The 20,651-nt window shown below is 41.3% G+C and overlaps 1 protein-coding gene across 8 annotated transcripts in view; it reads right to left on the bottom strand.

Moving 5' to 3' along the window:
• NT5C2 (5'-nucleotidase, cytosolic II) overlaps nucleotides 1–20,651 on the bottom strand; it is an 84,858-nt gene that overhangs the window by 20,577 nt on the left and 43,630 nt on the right. For 5 of the 8 annotated variants that reach the window (XM_038409375.2, XM_043519878.1, XM_043519879.1 and 2 more), the window contains one exon: nucleotides 56–173. In XM_038409375.2, coding sequence (XP_038265303.1) covers nucleotides 56–173 — 118 coding nt within the window. Of the gene's footprint in view, nucleotides 1–55; nucleotides 174–6,963; nucleotides 7,031–7,078; nucleotides 7,139–18,880; nucleotides 18,945–20,651 lie in introns of those variants that run through there. The other 3 variants (XM_038409380.2, XM_038409386.2, XM_043519881.1) reach the window with 3 other exon arrangements.

Genomic DNA, 20,651 nt, shown 5'->3' with positions numbered 1-20,651 from the left:
CAGAACAACATTCAAAGCCACAAGTAGACTGGATCAGTATCTCTTAGTCATTTACCTGGTAGGGAAAGCAGGATCATAGACAAAACTGAGCAGCTCCTGAGGGTATCCAATGGAAACCAATCTTTCTACGGTCAGGTCAAATCCAAGAGATTCATATTCAGGGGATTTATACACTGTACCAAGATAAGATTCCAGTTAGAAAATACAAAAATAGCTCATGGTAAAACAAGGCAGTTAAAAATAATTTTTCCATTCTCCCTCCTCCCTCTTCCACACTACCACACTCGGTTCTGTCATTTTCCTTCTCTATTTCAGGTTCACTTGCTCTGGTGCTTACAATGATCATGGAATTAGATCATGCTAGAGGCCTTTTGCAGAATGGAAATGCAGTTCATATTTCAGAAGCAGAATGCACCAGATGAAATATAAGTCAGTCCATCAGAGCTCTTTGCCTCAGAGGAAATATATTCCAAACAGCATCTCCCTCTCCTCCCCCACCCCCTCTACACACATGTATTAGAAGCAGAGAGTCTGAAATTCTTTACTGCTGTTACAGCTGTTACTCTGGACACAATTCCATAGCCTAATATTAGTATCAGGAATTCAGCTAGGACGTGTTTATAAGTGCTGTGGGCTGTGATGGCTTCCACAGAAGATACAGTAATCAGGTCAGCATATAATTTATTAATAAAACTATATGGTACCATAGAAACCTGTGAGATGTTAGCTTTTTGCATCAAAATGTTATTCTTTTAAACCAGTTTATTATTTTAATATTTCATTTATAAAATATACCTTAACTCAGTGCAGGGAAAATGTACTTATTTAACGAATCTTGTATAACAAGTTCATTCAAAGATCATTTGATGGCTTCACTGTATTTCTGTGGACAGTATGTTGAGGTTTGCTGCATGGAAACTGTCACTCTTACAGAATCTGGCCCTAAGATGCACTGAGGTCAAATAATTCCCATCACAGTTGAGATATATATTTAAGTGGGCCCCACTGTATTAATGATTTGGAAGCTGCAGATGTATGTGTCATACACATATGCACTATTTGAATGGCAAACTCTTCAGAACACAGACATGCTTTTCTGTGAGGTGCCTAGCACCTCTGCGGGAGTCATAAAAAATGCTAACAATAATAAATATATCTACAGTCCCCAAAGAATTACTACAGGTAAGAAAATGTACTGTGGAAAAGAGAGACCAAGTCAAAGAGGAGAAAACTTGTATGTGAAACTACTGAAAAAAGATGGAAAAGGAGGAAGCTCATGAAGGAAAATCAGGGATGTTAGACAGGGACAGATTATAGATTATGGTGACTGTCATGAGAGATCTCGTATGTAGAACTGAGCAAAGTGATTTTTGGTTTCCAGGAAAAAAAACTGGTCAGTTTCTAACCAAAAATTAATTTGTTTTCTTGACTAAATGAACCCCCCCCCCAAAATTTGTTCTGGTCAAATTAAATGCTAATTAAATGCTAATTCAAACCGACATTTTCAAAATAAAATGTGGAGTGGATCTGACATTTTCAAAATGAGTTATATTTCCAAAATTTCTGTTTTTACTTGGCCAAACCTATTGCCAAATTTGACCCAAATTCGCAAATAGTTTCAGTTCCCCCCAATACTGCATTTGCCAGTGAATTTACTATTTGCCAAAAAGATTTTGCCCAGCTCTACAGTAACCTATGTCCTCCCGGGTATTATTTGGCTGACAGAAATCTAAGGGTTCATTATTATTTTTAACAAAGGCCTATCATCACTTAGAAAAGCAACAATTCATTGTAAGCTTGAACACACTTATAATACTAACTTACTTAATAGTAAAGGATACCTAAAAATAATAATGTAGTTAACAAAATCTTCAAGCTTTTACTATACAAATGGTAAACATATAATAAAGTTATATGACATTTGCTGCATGGGACCGTCTCTGTGCAATAGGAACAGAGAGATTGATTGCGTTGTGGGTGAGAATGAGGGGCAGAAATAACTAATATAAATGAGAGCGCACAGAATTGTGCAGGAAATCCTGGGGTGTGATCTAGAGCGCTAGTGAGCAAAAGGAGGTCAGAATAGAAAGAGCACAGTGAAGATCATGAAAGATCAGAGTCTAGAAAAAATGAATTCCCTTGATGAAGGGCTGCTAAAGGCAAATTACTGAAGGGAACAATAAGAAATATACCCATCTACAATACATGAAGGTAAGACAGATGCCCAGAGTTCCCCATTTATTAAAGCAGCATGGGACAAGGACATGCTGAGTTATTCACAGGGGAGGTGCTAGAGGGGGCTTGTGGGGGCTATAGGAGTCCCAAAATTTGCCTTAGTCCCCACCCCGTAGGCACCTCTCCCAGCTGCTGGCTGTGGCACTGCCTTCAGAGTTGGGCACCTTGCCAGCAGCCGCTGCTCTCTGGCCGCCCATGAAGGCACAGCAGAAAGAGCTGTGGCTGCTGGCCAGGCTCTCCACAGAAGACACACTCACTTCTCTTTCCCCAAATTCACTCACTCTCACTTCCCCCCTGCTGCTCACCATGGCCTGCAAACTGCAGTAGCCAGGGGAAGCGGACTGGTTCCTGAAGACCTCACACATACCTGATCTACAGAGAGGAGGCTTTAGCTGCTGGCCTAGACTGGAGGAAAATCATCTTTTTCTTCCATTCAGTCCCTTTGCACTCAGGGATCCCCTGACAGATTTACAGCCCTGGCTGCGGGCTGCAGAGATTTGCACAGTCAACTCCTCTGCTGAAGCCAGCCTTGGCCAGAGGTGTGACATGGCTCCTCAGAAGCAGGCAGTATAGACGCTGTGAGCCCCATGTTTACACTTAAGTCTTCCCTTCTTTAGGAAGCTGATCCATGGCTGGCAGGGCATTGGGGGAACTTGCCTGATGCTAGAGGTGGCCGTGCCTGAGTGGGTCTCCACTGAGCTGGGGTGGGGGGACAGGGAGCTTGTTTGCTGGTGTCTCTGGCTCAGGAGTGGGAGCTGCTGCAGCACTGAACAAGCGTCAGGCTCCTGAATGCTCGGCTTAAAGAGATAGCATGCTGACACTCTCACTCAGGCCCGTGCAGTCTCCTACACAAGCTCCCCAACACACACACACACACACACGTACACTCCCCCAACACACACATGCGCAGTGTCTCTCACGTGCTACCCACAACAAATACACACTCCTCCAATACACTCCCTCAACACATACCCACTAACACCCACAAAGTCTCCCTCGCACTCTCCACGAACACACGCACACACACAAATTGTAAAATTATAATGTGGTATGAAACTTGGGAGGGGGAGCACCTCCCTAAATGGCACCCCTGAGGCAGGGGCAGGGTGGTTGCTGACTGGTGGGGAGGCTTATCAGAGCATTGTCTGGCCGCAGCCAGCCAGCCAGCCCTGGGTGGGGAGCAAGCTCAGGTCCGGGATGTCCAGCTTGCCTTGTGGGGCTGGATTTATCTGAGGAGTCAAGGGCCTGGTTTGCATCCCCAGCGTACAGCTCCCTGCCACAGTGCCTGCTGCAGCTGCACATGCAGGACAGAGCGGTGTCTGGGTAACACTTCCTACAGCACTGGTGCTCAGTTAACCCTCTCTAGCACTGAGGTCCCCTGCTCCAGACTGACTGCTGTGCGAGTTGCTGTATTATGGCTCTGAGACTCCAAAGCTTCCAAATATCCTACTTTGCTCACTTCACAGGCTAGACAAAGTTTAAACCCGATGTGTCTCTATATGTTTTTATTCCTCTTTTGAGGATAACAGATAAATCACACATTTAAGTGCGAATTGTTAAAAAATAAATGTGTGCCCACAAGATGTATAGCGCAGCCTTCCCCCCATTTGCTGTCTAGCCCACCTCAGCCCCCTCCCAGCCCCCACCACCACCAGGAAGAAGCTGGAGCCATCCTAGTTCTTCAGACAGACCATATAATTTTTTTTTTTTTTTTTTTTAACACTGCTGTGCGATTTCACCTTGGTAATCTGGCCAAATTCCCAAGGAAATTGTAATTTCTCTCTCTATACAGAACTTCACCATTCCTTTCTTCTAAAAACCCTGTTGCATTATGTTGCTGCTATTGGAACAGTTTGTCGAAAGCTTGTCTCTCTCACCAACAGAGATGTCACCTCACCAACTTTGTGTCTCTAATATCCTGGGAGCGATACGGCTATAATAGCACTTCAGACATGAGCCATGGTCATTTCTGGAGCCCAGAGACAGCTGTAGTGATCCCTACACGCACATGTACAATCTGAAGAGTACTTTGGGATCCCTTTTTAGATAAACAGAAGGGATTTATAATCAATCCACATGGTATACCACCAGAAAAGCGTGGCTCCAGCTAATACAATGCTATCTTTCAAATAACACCCTTACTTCTCTAACAATCTTTCAGGGGAAAGGGCAGTGGATTAATATTTTCTATGCACATCATGCAACCCATAAAATACCCTTATTCAATTTTTTATGCATTGCACTCCCTCTCCAATCTACATCATCACTGATTTAGTTGGGGATTGGTCCTGCTTTGAGCAGGGGACCTCCTGAGGTCCCATTCAACTCTGATATTCTATGATTCTAAGATCTCCCTTCTAGCCTATGAAAGCAGCTGAAAAGCCAAAAAGAAAGGTTGTTGCAAAGGACTATACGGTATTCCCAGGCCATACCAATACAAGGAATCAAATCCAGATCTCTGATTAGGTAGCACAACCACAAGGCTGTCCCTGAACATTTTTAAAATTTATATTCTCACCTATAAACTTTGGACTTTGCTTGTCTCCTTGACCCAGCCTTTTTTAAAACGTAAGCCACTAGCTCATTCAAAGATTCTGTTTGGATGTCATCACTAAAGACACCTGGAAAAGAAGAGTCTTCTTCCTAGTGTAAGAAATCAACAGACACACTGGAAATCAGACTCTTGGAGGATGGAAATGGACTATAAATAGTATTCTCCAGTTACTGTGATGTTATCCAAGATATACTTTCCTTTAATTAGACAACTGGGAATGATTTCAGAGTTCACCTCGCCCATACCCCATTTTGACAACACACTACAACACGGTACCGACTATATTAATCAGTATGAGCTACAAGCTACTGACATTTTCACACAAGCTGTGCAAATGCTCATTTCAGTAACATGAGCTTCAGGCAAGTAATCCACCTACTTGAGATAAACAGTGTGAACAGGATTGTGATGCTGCAACTGCAGTGTCACAACACAGGAAAACGCCCACATTATATAACCTTTATCTACATACACGTGACAAACTGGGAATTTTCTGTAATATTTTAATGAAACCTCTCAGTTTCTGTGTCTCAGTTTCCCTCTGCACTTCATATTGTTACCCAGTGGAGGGAAAAGTGTTAAGTCTGCTTACGGAAGCAGGACAGGACACGAGGTTCAGGTGTCACCTTGCGGTCTGGGCCACAGTGAATAGGATCATTAAGGAACTGGCTGGAACCTGCTGAAAGTGACCCCATATCAGTGCAGAATCCAAAGAAAGCCCAATGACCAGGACATTGACACCTAGAAAACAAAGACCAAGAGGAAGGAGCCCCCATCTCCTCTCACCCCAGCAGGGAAGCTAAGCAGAGACCCAGCTCAAGAGCAAAGGACTGAGATATGATCAGCAGAGAATAAAGTGTGGGATACTGGAGGAAGCTGGTTGCTCTCTACTGGGACTGACAGAGAGAGACAGAGAGCCTAAAATGGAACCACTACAGCGTGGCTGGTAGTTTGCTCTGGCTTGACCAGAATGGGCTGTGCTTTAACCTTTATTTCTCTATGCTAACCTAAGGACTTCCAATGCTGTGTTCCAGCGGACTAATAAATCCTACTCTGTTCTGAAAAGTGTGTTTGGTGTCACTGCAAATACTTGCTCAATTGCGTTAATCCCTGCAGAGTGGACAAGTCTCTAACTAGGAGTCTGTCTCAATGGGACTTGCTGGGCAGAGATCACGGTGTGAAGCCAGGAGTGCTGGAGCCCAGAGGTTCAGCCTAGGAGGCGGTGAGGCTAGAAAGCCTACCCTTAAGCTAAAAAGTGATGCTCTGCTAAACTGAAGGGGTTCCTCCAAGAGGCTGTTTGAAAGTTAGGGCATAGTACCAATCCTGTGGAAACGTGGCAATATATTTGTGTACTCAGGGCTGATGTGTTTTTATATCTTGTTCTGGTCAGTCATCTGTGCAGGAATTTAGCAGTAAGGAGAGATCTACAGCATTTAAAAAATGAAAAAAGTAATGAAATACTTTCCTGGAAACCCCCAAAAGCCCTAGCCACTGTGGCCACAGCTATGCACTGTGTAGGATACTGTGGATGTGGATAGATTTAGATGCTTGCCATGCAGAATCTGTTGTGCTGTGAGCTCCCACACAGCTGACAGTGCCCCTGCCTCAAAGCACCCACAAGTGTGTGATAGGTGAAATATGCACAGTCACAAAAACACAACCATTCAATCTTCAGTATGTTTTTGGTGGTCTCTTAGCCCTATTTCTAACATAATTACAGCAAATATAAGCACATTACAACTTTTTCTATCTTTTTTTAAGTTGACCCCCATCCCTCCACAAACATGTTGGTCCCCAATGACAAAAGGACAAGTTATTTTAAAGGTCTGTGCTCTGCAACAGACAAATGCTTCAGCAGCTCAGGGCAGTCAGTACACAGTGTTCAGGGGTTATGTAACTAAGGATTGCGAAAGAACAACCAAAGCTTTGAAAACAGAAGCCAGCTGACAGCACTTACAGCTTCCCCTTAACATCATAATTTGCCATCAAATTACATTGTGGAGAGTTAAAAAGTGGTACCACAGAAGTGAATGTTGCAGGCTCTAAGTCCGTGAAGACTTCCACGGCATGTGTTAGAATGTGTTGGAATGAGCAGGAGTTGCACAGTAAGGTATGGAATTCTCATGCACTTTATTGTGGATTTTGGGTGGTTGGGGTATTTATGTTTTTTTTACCTTTGCTGCCAAGACACATACGGTAGCAATTTTATAGCCTTCCTGGAAAAGAAAAAAAAAATCTCTACAAACACTCCAGCTTGTGCAAAATGCTGCTGCCAGGATTTTGACTCACATGAGGCAGATGCAGATGCAGAGTGTCACTCCAGTCTTGAAGGAGTTACACTGGGCTCCCCTGTTAAAAAAAAAAATCAAACTGTTTTTAAAACCGCGACAGCGCTGCACCATTTGGGACTTGCGTGTTTGCTGGAGCTTTTGCCTCCAAAGAGCTCAAAAACCAGTCTGCTGGCTATTCACAACACCGCTCAAAACTAATTTACAGAGGTGGTACGGTTAGTAGTGGTACATCCTACAGGCAAAATTCTGGCCTTAACTTCACAAACCAGTTTCAGATCAATCCAGCAATATTTTGTTGGCATGACAAGCTACCCAAGTGTTGCCAAAGTGTTTGAGAGACAGATCCCTCGAGTTTCTATCAGAAGTTGGTATAATCTACTCAGGAACAGCCTTCACATTGTGTTTAGGGTTCTGTCATTATTGACCATACCGGATCCGGTGGCAGGTTACTATGTAGCCTGATGTCATCTTTCTTTTCAAGATATTCCATTTCCTTCAACCCACCACACGTCTACATGTCATCAGGGAAGAATATACATCAAGAGTCACTGTGTGGATCTGAGAACAGAATTTTGCCCTAAATCTGGAATCTGCTCCCATCAAGAACCTAAAATATGGAGTCAGTCTGACTCATGTACATTAAAGCTTAAATCTTACTCTTTACACTTAGACTTATCTGGCAAGTTTGGGCTTTTCTGTGCAAATCTTTTTGGAATGTGTTCATGAAAGGTACCATGCAATCATACACGGCATTGTACAATACTGGTTAATAAGCACACATGGTAAAGAGAATGAGAACTATTCTGCACCTTACAAATATGCACAAAAGAATGAGAAACAACTTTTAAAGAAATTCAGACTAAACACTAAGCTGAATGCTTTCTGAATAGGTTTCAAAGAGGGCCCGACAGAGCAGTAAAGTACATACCATTACCTCTAATGCTTTTTAAAAATAATAGTTAAATAACCATTTTGCATGGTTAAGAAAGTTTGGGGTGTGATTGGATTTGGTTTTGGGGAGGAGGAGAAAGCTCTTCAAGACCTGCACATTTCCTTCTTTATTCCCCCATTGATCTCTCAAAGATTCCATGTTGAGACCAAGGTATCCTTTCACTGAAGGTGTGACATGGTTTCTGCCAGAGTCTGTCAACACTCCTCATGGGCTGTTCACAGATGATCATGTGAGAACAATGAAAAAATGCTTTCTCCCTTGCCAGTGCAAAACCTCAACATTTGGTGCCACTCCATGTGTGCCATATTCTAAAAATTATATAATGAATTCATTTGCATACTTGTAAACAATTTGTGTATAACCATAAAGTTCTGTTTAAAAATGATCGTGTGGGTTTGGTGCTGGTGAAAGGTGTTGTACGAACAGCAGTGACAACAAATCTTTGATTTCCCATACAGGGTTCTCCGGAGCAGTGGGAACAGCTGCAAGGAAGAAGGTCCTTATTCCTCACACCCTCAGAATAGGAGTATATGGCTTATGGGGAAGCAAAGGCATCTCTGAGTGAACTCAGAAGTAAATGTGGGAGCCTGAGGACAGTGCAATTGATGAACCACTGTGAAGATAAGAGCCTGAGGCTACTGGAGTGAATGATGAGGTGGAGTTGTTCTGTTGTGGTATTAAACTTTGTTCACTCTTCCCCACTGCTTCCTCTCAGGGGAAGTAAAGAGCAGCCCGGGTAAGAGGCAGACAGGTCCCAGGCTGCCTGCTCAACAGGTGCCACAGCAGCCCCCACCAACCAGGAGTAACACCTGCAGCTCAAGCACTCCTGCTTCCCAGAACTCAGCTGAATGCAGAACATTCAAGTCAGGCTGTGGGAGTGTGAGAAAGGGTGCTGGTTCTGCATGTGAGATGCATTACAGTTGACAAGTTTTCTAAACATGCTTGGCCCAAGTGTACCTCCTGCTGAAGTCAATGGACTTAGAGGGCAAAATTGGCCCTCTGACTGCGCATTAAGCTATGCTTGAAATATGTAGTCCAACAGGCCAAGACTCTGCAACAGATGACTGCAGAAGGGAGAATAGCTCTTGTGTGGAAGCATTAATGCAAGGATCTGGGCTTTAACTTGAATAAATCACTAAAATATCAGCTGAAAAGAAACCATCAGCAAATAAAACAAAACAATAATAATAAAATAATAATAATACTAAATGAAAAATGAGCAGAATAGCAGCTTGTGTGTTTGCAAGTGTGGAGCTTCAGTGAAGAATATCAATGTAAACTCACATGCAGCCTAATCCCTATTTAGGCACCTAAAAAAAAAGGACCTGATTTTCAGAGATGCTGAGCACCCAAAAATCCTGCTGAAGCAGTGGATGCTCAGAACCTTTGAAAACCAGGCTGCTCTCATTTAAGGTCACAATTCAGCAAAGCACTTACCCATATGTTTATGTACATACCTGTTCAGCAAAGCATAATATCTTAATCTGCTTAACCCTTAATATGCTTCAATCTAATTTATTAAAATTAGGCACACGTTTAAGGACCCTACTGAATCAGGGCCTAAGTGACTTGTCCAAGGTCACATAGGGAGTCTGAGGAAAAGCCAGGGGTAGAACCCTGTTCTCTTGACTCTTAGTTTTCCATCTTAACCACAAGACCATAATAATCCTTATTTTACTACTCACGTGAAGCTGTACAGAGCAGGGTCTCTGATATTTCAACCTACATCAAATCTAGTTCTCAGAGTTCTAAACATCTTTAAATGAGTAATGAAATCATGTTTTGTTTTGTTTTTTCTTTAAACTACCTGTATTTTCCTTCCCAAATGAGAAGAAACTGCAGGGTTATTTATCATCATTTTCTTTATTTAACAGGAAGGAAACCTTTTCGCACACTGCAGAGCCAGTCAATAAGTGACAAAAAGTCTGTTAAGTATATTTTACTTTATTGCTCAATATGTACCTTTATTTTCCTCTAGGGAGTATACATTTTTATCCATTAGCAAACAGATCTTCCGCTGAATCACAGGATGTTTTCTAATACCCACATGCATGCGTCTTTGCCATGCAGGTACAGGAAAATCTTGTACCAACCCTCCCCGTCCATTAAGAAGCAATGTGGTATCGTATACACAGCAGGGCTTTGCATTGTTCCATGTCTATTTTGTTTGAGTGCTGTGCATTTCTACTTAACAAAACCCCACCAAAACAATGCTCTTGCAAAGTGTTATTGTCCTTCCCCAATTATTTCAGGGAAATTCTATGGCCTGTGATATATATGTCAGCCAAACTACAAGATCACAATGGCCCCTTCTGGCCTTTGAATCTATTGAAGTAATCTTGGTAATGGTCCTATCAAAGGACCTAATGTCACTGAGTTTTATTTCCCTTAGGCCTGATAAATGTTTGGGCTTCCTGGCTATGTCTCGCAGAGTCAGAGCTCGGTAACAGACTCAGCACTTTATGGTGGAAAGATTTCTTCTCCTGAATAAATATGCCAGGCTTGAGGTTACATCAACAATAATAAAGTCTAAATATGTATAGATTTGCATATGGGCAAAAGCAACTTCTTAGTGGCTGCTACTCTGTGGCACCTCTGCATTTCTAGTGAATCTTAATTTAGCAATCTGAGGAGCATTTCTCTGAACTGGAATAATTTATCCCTTTCAAAGAGTCAAATGAATATTCACCTTGGCTTTTATGAGTGTTTGTGTTTATTCCGACATCATGGAAATGTTGTGTGTTTAACTGCAGACTTTCCTTACAAACCACTCTACCCAGCTACAGCCTACTGAGAATCATACTCCCAAACTGGAAACCTCACAGCGTATCCATGGAAACAAATCACCCTACTAAAATATGGGCTTAGCTCTTCTATAAGGAGTCAAGCCAGGGGAAGAAATGTTCATGTTCAAATGCAACTCAATAATATCCAAAAATAGCAAGGAAAACAACTTAAGATGCAACTGCCATCCAAATCCAATACCCTACGGTACCATTCACATGCATTAGCACCTGTTATTTGTTATTTTTCACACCATCCTTCGGCCGTCTTGAGGCATTGCTCAATCTCTCTCTGGACACGGATTTTAAATCGGAAGGAAACAAATGTCTAGTTGGTAATGTTCAGGACAGTAAACTTCGAGTTCTAGGTTCTATGCCTGGCTCAGTCAGATTCATTGCTTGATTTGGGGGCAACTCACTTAGAGCTTGATTTTCACAATTGCATGTGCACAAACACATGCCTTTCTGTGTGTACAATCAGCACAATTGCACATACAAATCAGAAATTTGCACACGTTGATAAGTAGTTACATATATAACTGGTCGACTGTCTGCTAAAATAAGTAAGTGATTTACAAAGCATAATCAGGGAAATTGTGCATGTACAGTTGTGAAAGTCAATCCTTCAGTGTACTTATGCCTCTGGCTTCTCCACTGTACAAATGACAATACACACCCTATACCACGGTGTGTTTGAAGCATAATTAAAGCCTGTAAAGTGCTTTAGATCCCTGATAAAAGGCTCTATTACACGTGAAAGGTATTATCATCATAATTTCTACCAGACCAGCAAGAATAAGATCCTAACTATTTGGATATTGAGAAGCTGCTGAACAATGTAGGTCTTCAGCTATATTCGGACTGTGAGAACAAGGAGCAAAGTACTGCAACTTTTTAAGCACGTTATTAGTGAAGTGGTACCCTTTCAACAGCTTCACTCTAACATTCTGATTCTTGAAGAAACGACACCTTGCAGATTAGCACTTTGTCAGTTGGTGATTTATTTGGACACCATGACAAGCAACATGTGCTTTTCCCATGCCCCATTCTCGGTGCCAACACATTACAATCCACAGCTTCAAATCTCAGTATGCAGTTTTACACAACTTTAAGCAGTCAACTCTTAAAAGCAGCAATGGAAACAACCCTGATAAAACGGCTATTGGAATGCTGCCTGTATTCAACCAACCAACCATCCCAAAGTAGACTAGAAATATCAGAGCTTTGACCTGCGTCTAGTTTTAAATCACGAGTTGCTAAATTATTAAAAATAGCCTCAAAACCTGTGCCTGCCAAGCTGCATGTGCACCAGTGTGAATACACAAACAGGTAGCTGACATGCAATTACCTGATTACATGCACACAACAGATATTCAGCTGATTTTGCAGATGCAATTTTGCCAGATTAGTTTCAGTTGCAGTCAGTCAGTCTCCCTAGGAGCCCCCGTTTCTTTTCCATTTTTAATAATCTCTGAAAAAAAATCCAGGTAGAACAACCCTGAAATGAAGTTGTATATACCTGTAGAGAGCTAGCTACAAAAAGCAATGGCCATTATTTAGAAAAGGAACTGAACACCACCACAAAACAACTTCACTATTTTCAACTGTTACATCATGATGAACTAAAGGGAAACCATCAACCTAAATATCACACTTTTGTCTGAATATTTTTACTTATGATTGTTACATACACCACCTAAAATTACTACATTTGGAAGAGATTAGAGGGAAAAAAATTGTCTGTAACTCTTTTGTTTAGTATGTGTACTCAGCAGCACATTGTAACTAGTCAGTTCACTGTCTTCCCTATGTAATAGCAACACCATGCGGCTCTTATATATCACTTTTCATCTGTAGATCTCAAAGCACTTTACCAAAGAGGCAAGTATCATTAGTCCCATTTTATAGATGGGGAAACTGCAGCACAGAGTGGTGGTGTGACTTGGCTAAGGTTAAGCATTAGACCAGTGGCAGAGCCAGGAATAGAACACAGTGTCCTAAGTCCCAATCCAGCACCATATACACTGGACCACACTGTATAGTGAATCTGTTTCTTCATTTGTATGGGTCTTTGACATAACCAACATGGGAGAGAAAAACATTTAAAATATAAGATGTGGTTGTAAAACCACAAAAAACTGAAGGGAAATCTGGGGCAGGTGTAGGACTTAAAATTATTTTTAATTCATTTAAAAATCAACGGATTTCAAATTGACTGAGGGCAGCAATTTCAAAAGTGCCTAAGGGACTTAGGAGCCAAAGTCCCATTAAGAGTCAAAATTCTTAGGCTCTTAAATTACTTAGGTGCCTTTGAAGGTTTTATCTGGTGTCCCTTACAAACAGATTGGGACTTTTTATGCTATATTGTTAGCGGAGTTTCTCTCTAGAGGTAGGTTCGCCTGCATGTAAAAATCTTTATTATGGGTATTTACATATATAAATATACAACTAGGCAGTTTCCTTTCTTCATCCTTCCAGCTTACTGTGTAATATTATAGTTTGAATGTATTTATAAAAAACATTATCAAAGTTCATTGGAAAACTCTATTCTACATGTGTACACAGAAGATGTTTGTAAAACTCCATTAACTTTAATGTATTTTGGAAGTGGGTTTGGAATTGCTCATCTATGCATACCCCAGTTGCATATCAATTTGACTGAGTTACTCAACTCAATTTGACTGAGTTACATAAACGTAAAAAAAAAAGGGGGAAAAAGAAAAATAGACACAGGTTTATGTGTAATGCAACGAGAGATTGATTTAGACATATGAAACTTTACAGAACATTCGCCAATTATGTAAGTGAGACCCTTTTAGCATCAGAGGGTCTTCGTGTGTGTGTGTGTGTGTGTGTGTGTGTGTGTGTGTGTGTGTGTGTGTGTGTGTGTGTGTGTGTGTGAGAGAGAGAAAATATCATTTAACCTGCTTTAAATCAGATACATTATATTCTGTACCAGCTGCTGTAAACTGGCTTCGAGTGCCCCTTTTTACAGTCTCAGATGTTACCAGTCTCCATTGCTTGTGACATTTTAAAAGACAAGTCCATTCAAATGACTCAGAGCCTCCACTCCCTGGGCTAGACTGGGGCCTGGACTACATGTAGAAGTTTTGTTGGCATAGCTATATCCGTTAGGTGTGTGAACAAATCACCCCCTAATTGATATTGTTATGTCGGCAAAACCCCCACTGTAGCTGCAGTTATGCCAGCCAAATAGTCCTTTTGCTGGTACAGCATATTTCTTCAGGGAACTGGTATAAGCTACACCTGCAAAATAGTTCTTGTGCTGAAGAGGCAATAGTCAGTCAGTCTTACACGGAGCACAGAAAGTTGCTATCCCCACCTGGTGGGTGTAGATGGGCTCTATCGGAATTCACATCCAGTAAAAGAGGCAGTTGCTCTGATGTGCCAATTCCAGAGTGGCTGGTGGGTGATCAAATGGGAAAGATCTGATATCAAGTATTCACCTTGTAGGAGTTTTATACTGCAAATTCACAAGCTCCAGGGAAAATGAAAATACCATAGGAAACAATCCCACACTGACTGGCTAGATTAAATGACAAACCATTTGGCAACGTTTACCTGAAACACTGCGTCTTGTTAACAGGAAGAAAAGGAGGACTTGTGGCACCTTAGAGACTCACAAATTTATTTGAGCATAAGCTTTTGTGAGCTACAGCTACAGCTCACTTCATCGGAAGCTCACGAAAGCTTATGCTCAAATAAATTTGTGAGTCTCTAAGGTGCCACAAGTCCTCCTTTTCTTTTTGCGAATACAGACTAACACAGCTGCTACTCTGAAACTTGTTAACAGGAGTTGATCCTGCTGATAAAGAGTTAAGTGAGGCTCCTGATTTGCTGAGTCAGGTGGCTCAGGATTACAACTGGATATCAGGAAAGTAGGAATAGCTCTCTAGAACTGTAAGTTGAACAGTCCTGATGAAGGACTTCATTAATTTTAAATTCTTTGTTAATAAAGCCTAACCCTAGGCAAGGGATGAGTACTGTCTCTACACATAATTGTGTTTTAGATCAGGTTGGGAAAGGCAACTTCTCACAACAACCTAAGAAGTCTTTTCCATCTCTAACGTCTGTGATGCTATGAGAATGGAAGTGTTGATATACCTATAACTTACAGTGTGAGAACCTCTCTGTAACTACTCTGCAATATAACAAATCTTAGCATTTACTTTTAATGCTTGTAATGCTTCTGGGACACAAACTTAATTCCATTACAGTAGTACAGTATTAATTCTTTTCAACATACTGCACAAATAATGATTTAAAAGTCTTATTTACCATTCATTTTCTCACTGAAACAGGTTTCACTATTGATGATGACTTCCTTATAATTTCTCACCCAGAGGAGAAGTGACTGAAATACGGGGACAGTTTTCCCAAATGAAACCATCTTGCCTACTGTATAATTTATCTCACAGGTATGATACAACTTTCAACAAGACTGTGACTATTGTAGAGGAATGTTAGCGGCTGAGTAACTGGTCTTTACTAATTTCCTCTTGACTTGGTATGAAATTACAATCTGTTTAAAATCCTCACTTGTTTACGTCAAGTTCTATCAAGGGACACTTTTCTGTAACCTCATCATGCAACTTGCCCTGCTTAAGACCTAGGGATGCCAAGGCCTCCTGGATTACTTGGATCCAGAGCTGACAATATTACTCATTAAATGTTTAGCTCACCCTGAGGAGAAAACAGCCAAGTAAAGTTCTGCCTGTTTTAAATTTGATCTCTCTTTCTCACATTTCTAAGTGCCCTTCACTGTACAATTTAGGCTCATTTAAATGCCATGCTAATGAAAGTCTGGCAATCCATTTGCAGCTGCTCTTTCATAGGACAGGTCTGATTTTAGAAGCCACAGCAGAGAAAGGTTGTGCATCTTTGGCTTAGACCACCAACAGCATTTCCATTAACGACAGGTAGAGATGGTTTTGACACTAACAAACAGGAAGGAAGGCAGGAACAGTGTAATATTACTACTTATTAGTGTTCTTCTAATAGAGCTGGATTGTATAAGCAGAGATGAATCATTAAGATGGATAAAAGAAACTGCAATTTAGAAAACAAAAAGGTGCTATAAAGATAAATCCTCAAATCTCCCTAATTTAAGGATTTAAACAAAGATCTTGCAAAATTACTAGTTTTCGCACCATATGCTCTCATTGAATGGCTGCCCTTCAAGTCTATTTGGAGATACTAGATCCTGATGCTTGTGTAATCTTATCTCCTTGTTAGGAAGGAAGCAAATATAATAGTTTCTATTGCAGAATTCAGAAACAGTGCCCTAGGCTCCCTACTGAGATTCAGAAAGGTCAGGAGAAAAAACTAGTGATTTCTGTGGGGCTGATTACATAACTGATCACATGGATTTCTGTTAATCTTCTCTAGAAGTAACCACTGAAATTACCCATAGCTCATGCTTGGTCCAAACCCATCAAGGCTTCCAAAAGCTGCTACTTGATCCCCATGTTATATACACAAGCCACAAAAAAAACCACACTATTGTCCCAGAAGTCTAGGAATTTATTCCAAACACTATCTCTCTAGCCTGAATAAAGCCTTCTCCTGCATATTATAATGCAGTTCATCAATACAAACAAAAACTAATGCAGTGAAAGGAAGTGTATATAAATATCCTGTAAAGTTAGAATCCTACCCAGGTATGTGCTCCTGGATACTCGATGTCGCACGCATATGAACTTAGAAAGATTCTCTGAGTTTCCAGAAACGTGGGAACCCTTCATTTTAGCATGGGAGGGTACTACAGTGACCCTCAGTGGGCAAGAAAGCGAGTATAAGTGCATCAGTTATTTTGTTTTGACTTACACTCCTAGCACGCAAATTAACATGAGCCATAAACACAGTGACCACACATTTTTGAGATGAGAAGGGAAGGCAAATATACAGTTTCATGTACAATAGCACCAGTTTTTTTCTCTGTGGTGAAGGCTGAAATCATCCAACATCTTGCCCGAAGGAAGGAAGATTTTATTTGCCCATGCAGCCCCTTAGAGGAACACACTGGGTGGAATCATATTTTAGTATAATGTGGCATGATACCACCATGACTATTGGTGACAAGTGTGTGTCAATTATGGTCATTTCCCAAGTGTTGTTCCTGATAAGGCAATCATCCTGGTTAGGGAACACATGCTCTCTGCAATGTAAGTATATTGCAACAGCTACTACTAACTGAAATGGAAGTGCTGTGTTCCCAGTAAAATGAGCTGTATCCCACGCATTAAACTGTATACTGTGCATTATGTACATGTTCTTGACATTCATAGTTGGAGTAAAGGAGCTGGCCCAGACGCACTATTTTCATCTTGATGGCAAAGCTGTTTAAGTAACTAAGTTCAAGAAGGGTTAAGCTCTCCTGACTTTTTTGGTACTAGGAAGCATCTTGCCTAAAGCCCTCTTTCCTCACTTTGCTGGTACAGGCTCAAAGCCATTGCTTTTGCAGAAGGAAAGAAGAAAATAGCGTATAGAGTTCTTTCTGCTGTTAATGCTGCCTCTTCCCCTTCACAAGCTGGACAATTTGGAGGTGTTCTAAAAAAACAACTCTGTTCTCTGGCTGAACAATCCTGAGGTCTCAGCCATCAAAGGCAATGATTGTCAACCAGGAATGAATGTCACCAATTTACTTCTGACATAATGGTCCTCAAGGATACAGAATGGGAAAAGGACTCTGCAATCAGTACACCTTCCAAAATCAAGGTTTGAGCACAAGTATAGGCTTTCAGTGCCTTAGTGTCATCTAACACACTGATGAGGGTGTTTGGGATTTTTTTAAGCAACTTTAGTGATAAAAGGTAGCTTAACAAGGCCTGTGGTCTCTTCTGGGACTGCAGAGGCAGAAGACTAGTTGAGTGGCTGATGGACTTCAAGATGCCACACCCTTCTCCTTCACTTCGGTCAACTTCTTTCCCTGTACAGGCTTTGAAGATGCACCAATTGGGATTCTGGTCACGAGCCAGCGTACTGGCATGAAGATGGCATTTACTGATGCTGAATCTCAGCTAAAAAACAACTTTTTACATTCTCTCTCTTTACACACAAAACAGAAGCTGGTGATTGCTTCCAAGTCCACGTGAAGAGGCATGGATTTATTTAAGTGGCTAACTTTTCTTAGCAGGAATACATTAGCTCTGAGGCTATGCACAACAAAATGTTAATATAACCCCCAAGAAAATGCAACATCAGTTAACACTGAATGCATCATTTAAAGCTCCTGCTGCAAACAAATAACAAAGTCTACTTATGTGCCATAAGCTGGATAGTGAATTCCACTATTTATTGCAAGTAATACTCAAAAAATGTTTAGCCATGTGGGGAACAAAGGATGCTGAAATACAAAAAGATGAATGGATTATATTAGTTTGTCTGCCTGAGTTAAGGAAAGAGAAGGAAAATACTGCTTAGAAATTGACATTCATAGAACTTTTCATTGTCAAAGTGGTTTACAAACATTAAAACAGATTCTCACAACACACAGGTCAGGGAAATCAGTAAGGATTATTATCCACTTTGTACAGTTGGAGAAAATGCAGCAGAGTGACTTGCCTAAAACCACAGAGGGAGCCATGATCAATGTCAAAGTTGAAACAAAAATGTCTCTGGCTCCCAGTCATCAGGTCAGACCATACTTTTCTGTTTTCCATACTATATAGCATCACATCCACTCCAGCTGCACTAGACATAGCATGCTTAAAGTGTCCTTATATCCTGGCTTTGCTAGGATAGTCTCAATTTTTCATATCATGTCCCAGAAAAGTCTTTGAGGACATTTAAAACGTTCATATTTTTCATTTTCATCGATCAAGACTTTTTTTTTTTTTTAAAATAACTACATGTTCATTCAAGTCATTTTGCTGTGCCAAGTAGAATTTGCTCTGCATTTACCAGGAACAGCTCAGTAGAATGAATGTTCTGTGGGATAAACAGTGTTTAGAGAGATCAGTTGAAGGAGCATAGACACTATCGAAATTGTTTTTTTTTGTTCATCATAAATGCTAACAACACTCATTCAGTGTTTCATACTAACCTCATTCAGAACACCTGAGTTGCTGGAAAAATCCTCCACGCTGAGAAGTATGTATCTGTTGCTACTGAGACAGAAATTGGCACAAGTGGCACCCACAAACTTTTAAAAAAAAAAAACTGTACTTTTGTTTTTTGAGTAACTATTTTGCAATCCTAAAAAACATTGCCACAATTTTTTGTTTTAAAGATTTGATCACCTTAAGCATGTGACACTCAAGGATTATGGCCAGACCCAACAGAGATTATCCGGGAGCCTCTGGAGGCTTTCCTGACCTCAATTTGGCGGCTGGCCCTTGGCTTCTCTGATCCTCAATGCTGTCCCTGAGGCCTTCCTTGCCACACTACTCATCTGCTGATACAGTAAAAAACGGTTACCAACCTATTCTGTAACTAATGTTCTTTGAGATGTGTGACGCATGTCCATTCCATTTCAGGTGTGTGTGTGTTCCGTGCACAGTTGTCAGATTTAACCTGAGCAATACCTGTCAGGGCGGCATACGCACACTCTCCTGCCTCACACCACAACACAAAGGTATAAAGGGCAGAGCCACCTTCCACCTCCTTAAGTTCTTTCTTACTGGAAGACTCTAATAGAGAGGGGAAGGAGGGTGGGTCATGGAATGGACATGTGCAACACATCTCGAAGAACAACAGTTACAGAACAGGATAGTAACCATTTTTAATTCTTCAAATGATTGCATGTCTATTCCATTTCAGGTGACTCACAAACAGTTCAATCTGGAGGTTGGAGTCTACCTGAATAACGATTGAAGGACCACACATCCAAATCTGGCATAATCTCTAGTTTGCCCAGAGATGGTATAATGGGAGGCAAAAGTATACACTGAAGACCAAGTTGCCACTTTGTAAATGTCCAAAATAGTCAGCTGGGCCAGAAGAGTGACAGAGACTGTCAGAGATCTGGTCAAATGCACTAGCACGCTATTCAGTGGTGATACATCAGCCCTGTTGTAGCACAAATGAATACAACAGGAGATCCTTTGAGGAGAGACTGGAAGAGACTCTGTTTGCAATTGCTACAAACAATGGAGATGACCTAAATGGTTTAGTCCTGTACGGGTAAAATGCTAAGGATTAGGAAAGGAAGTTGATCAGATATTGCCTGATTAATGTGGACTTGAGATACCACCTTACTGAGAAACTTCGGATGAGGATGTAGGAATACCCTGTCCTTGCAAGAGACCGTATACTGAGTCCAGAAACTAGTGCTTGTAATTCGCCTAGTCTCCTGGCTGAGGTACTTGCGACCAAAAAGTCTGTCTTCATGGAAAGATGGAGCAATGAACAAGTAGCCAATAGTTCAAGAGGACTCACTAGCTTTGTTAACACCATATTTAAGTCCCAAGGGAAACCAGGATTTTGTCCTTGCGGGTATAACCAGTTCAAAGCCTTCAGAAATCTAACAGGCATAGGATTGGAGAAAAATGAGTGATTATCAATTGGCAGGTGGGAAAGCTGAGAGCTGCTTGATGGAGCTAATGGTAAGACCTCACTGTCTTGGGTATTACAAATAGTCCAAAACACGATGGATTGGAGCGTGTACTGGGGGAACACTTTTTTGCTGGGACAAAATGGAGACTCCCACTTTGCCAGGTAAGTAAACCTAATAGAAGGCATTCTACTATTTACAAGTGCATCTGGAACCCGCTTTGAACAAACCTCCTCTTGAAGCCTTAGCCTGGAGCATCCCGGCAGCCAGGAGGAGAGCCTCAGGTTGGGGACGGAGGGCGACCGTGGTCCTGAGAGATCAG

The sequence above is a fragment of the Dermochelys coriacea genome, chromosome 7 (assembly GCF_009764565.3).
Source record: "Dermochelys coriacea isolate rDerCor1 chromosome 7, rDerCor1.pri.v4, whole genome shotgun sequence".
In the NCBI taxonomy this organism is placed as follows: domain Eukaryota; kingdom Metazoa; phylum Chordata; order Testudines; family Dermochelyidae; genus Dermochelys; species Dermochelys coriacea.
This window is presented reverse-complemented; position numbering and strand designations above follow the sequence as displayed.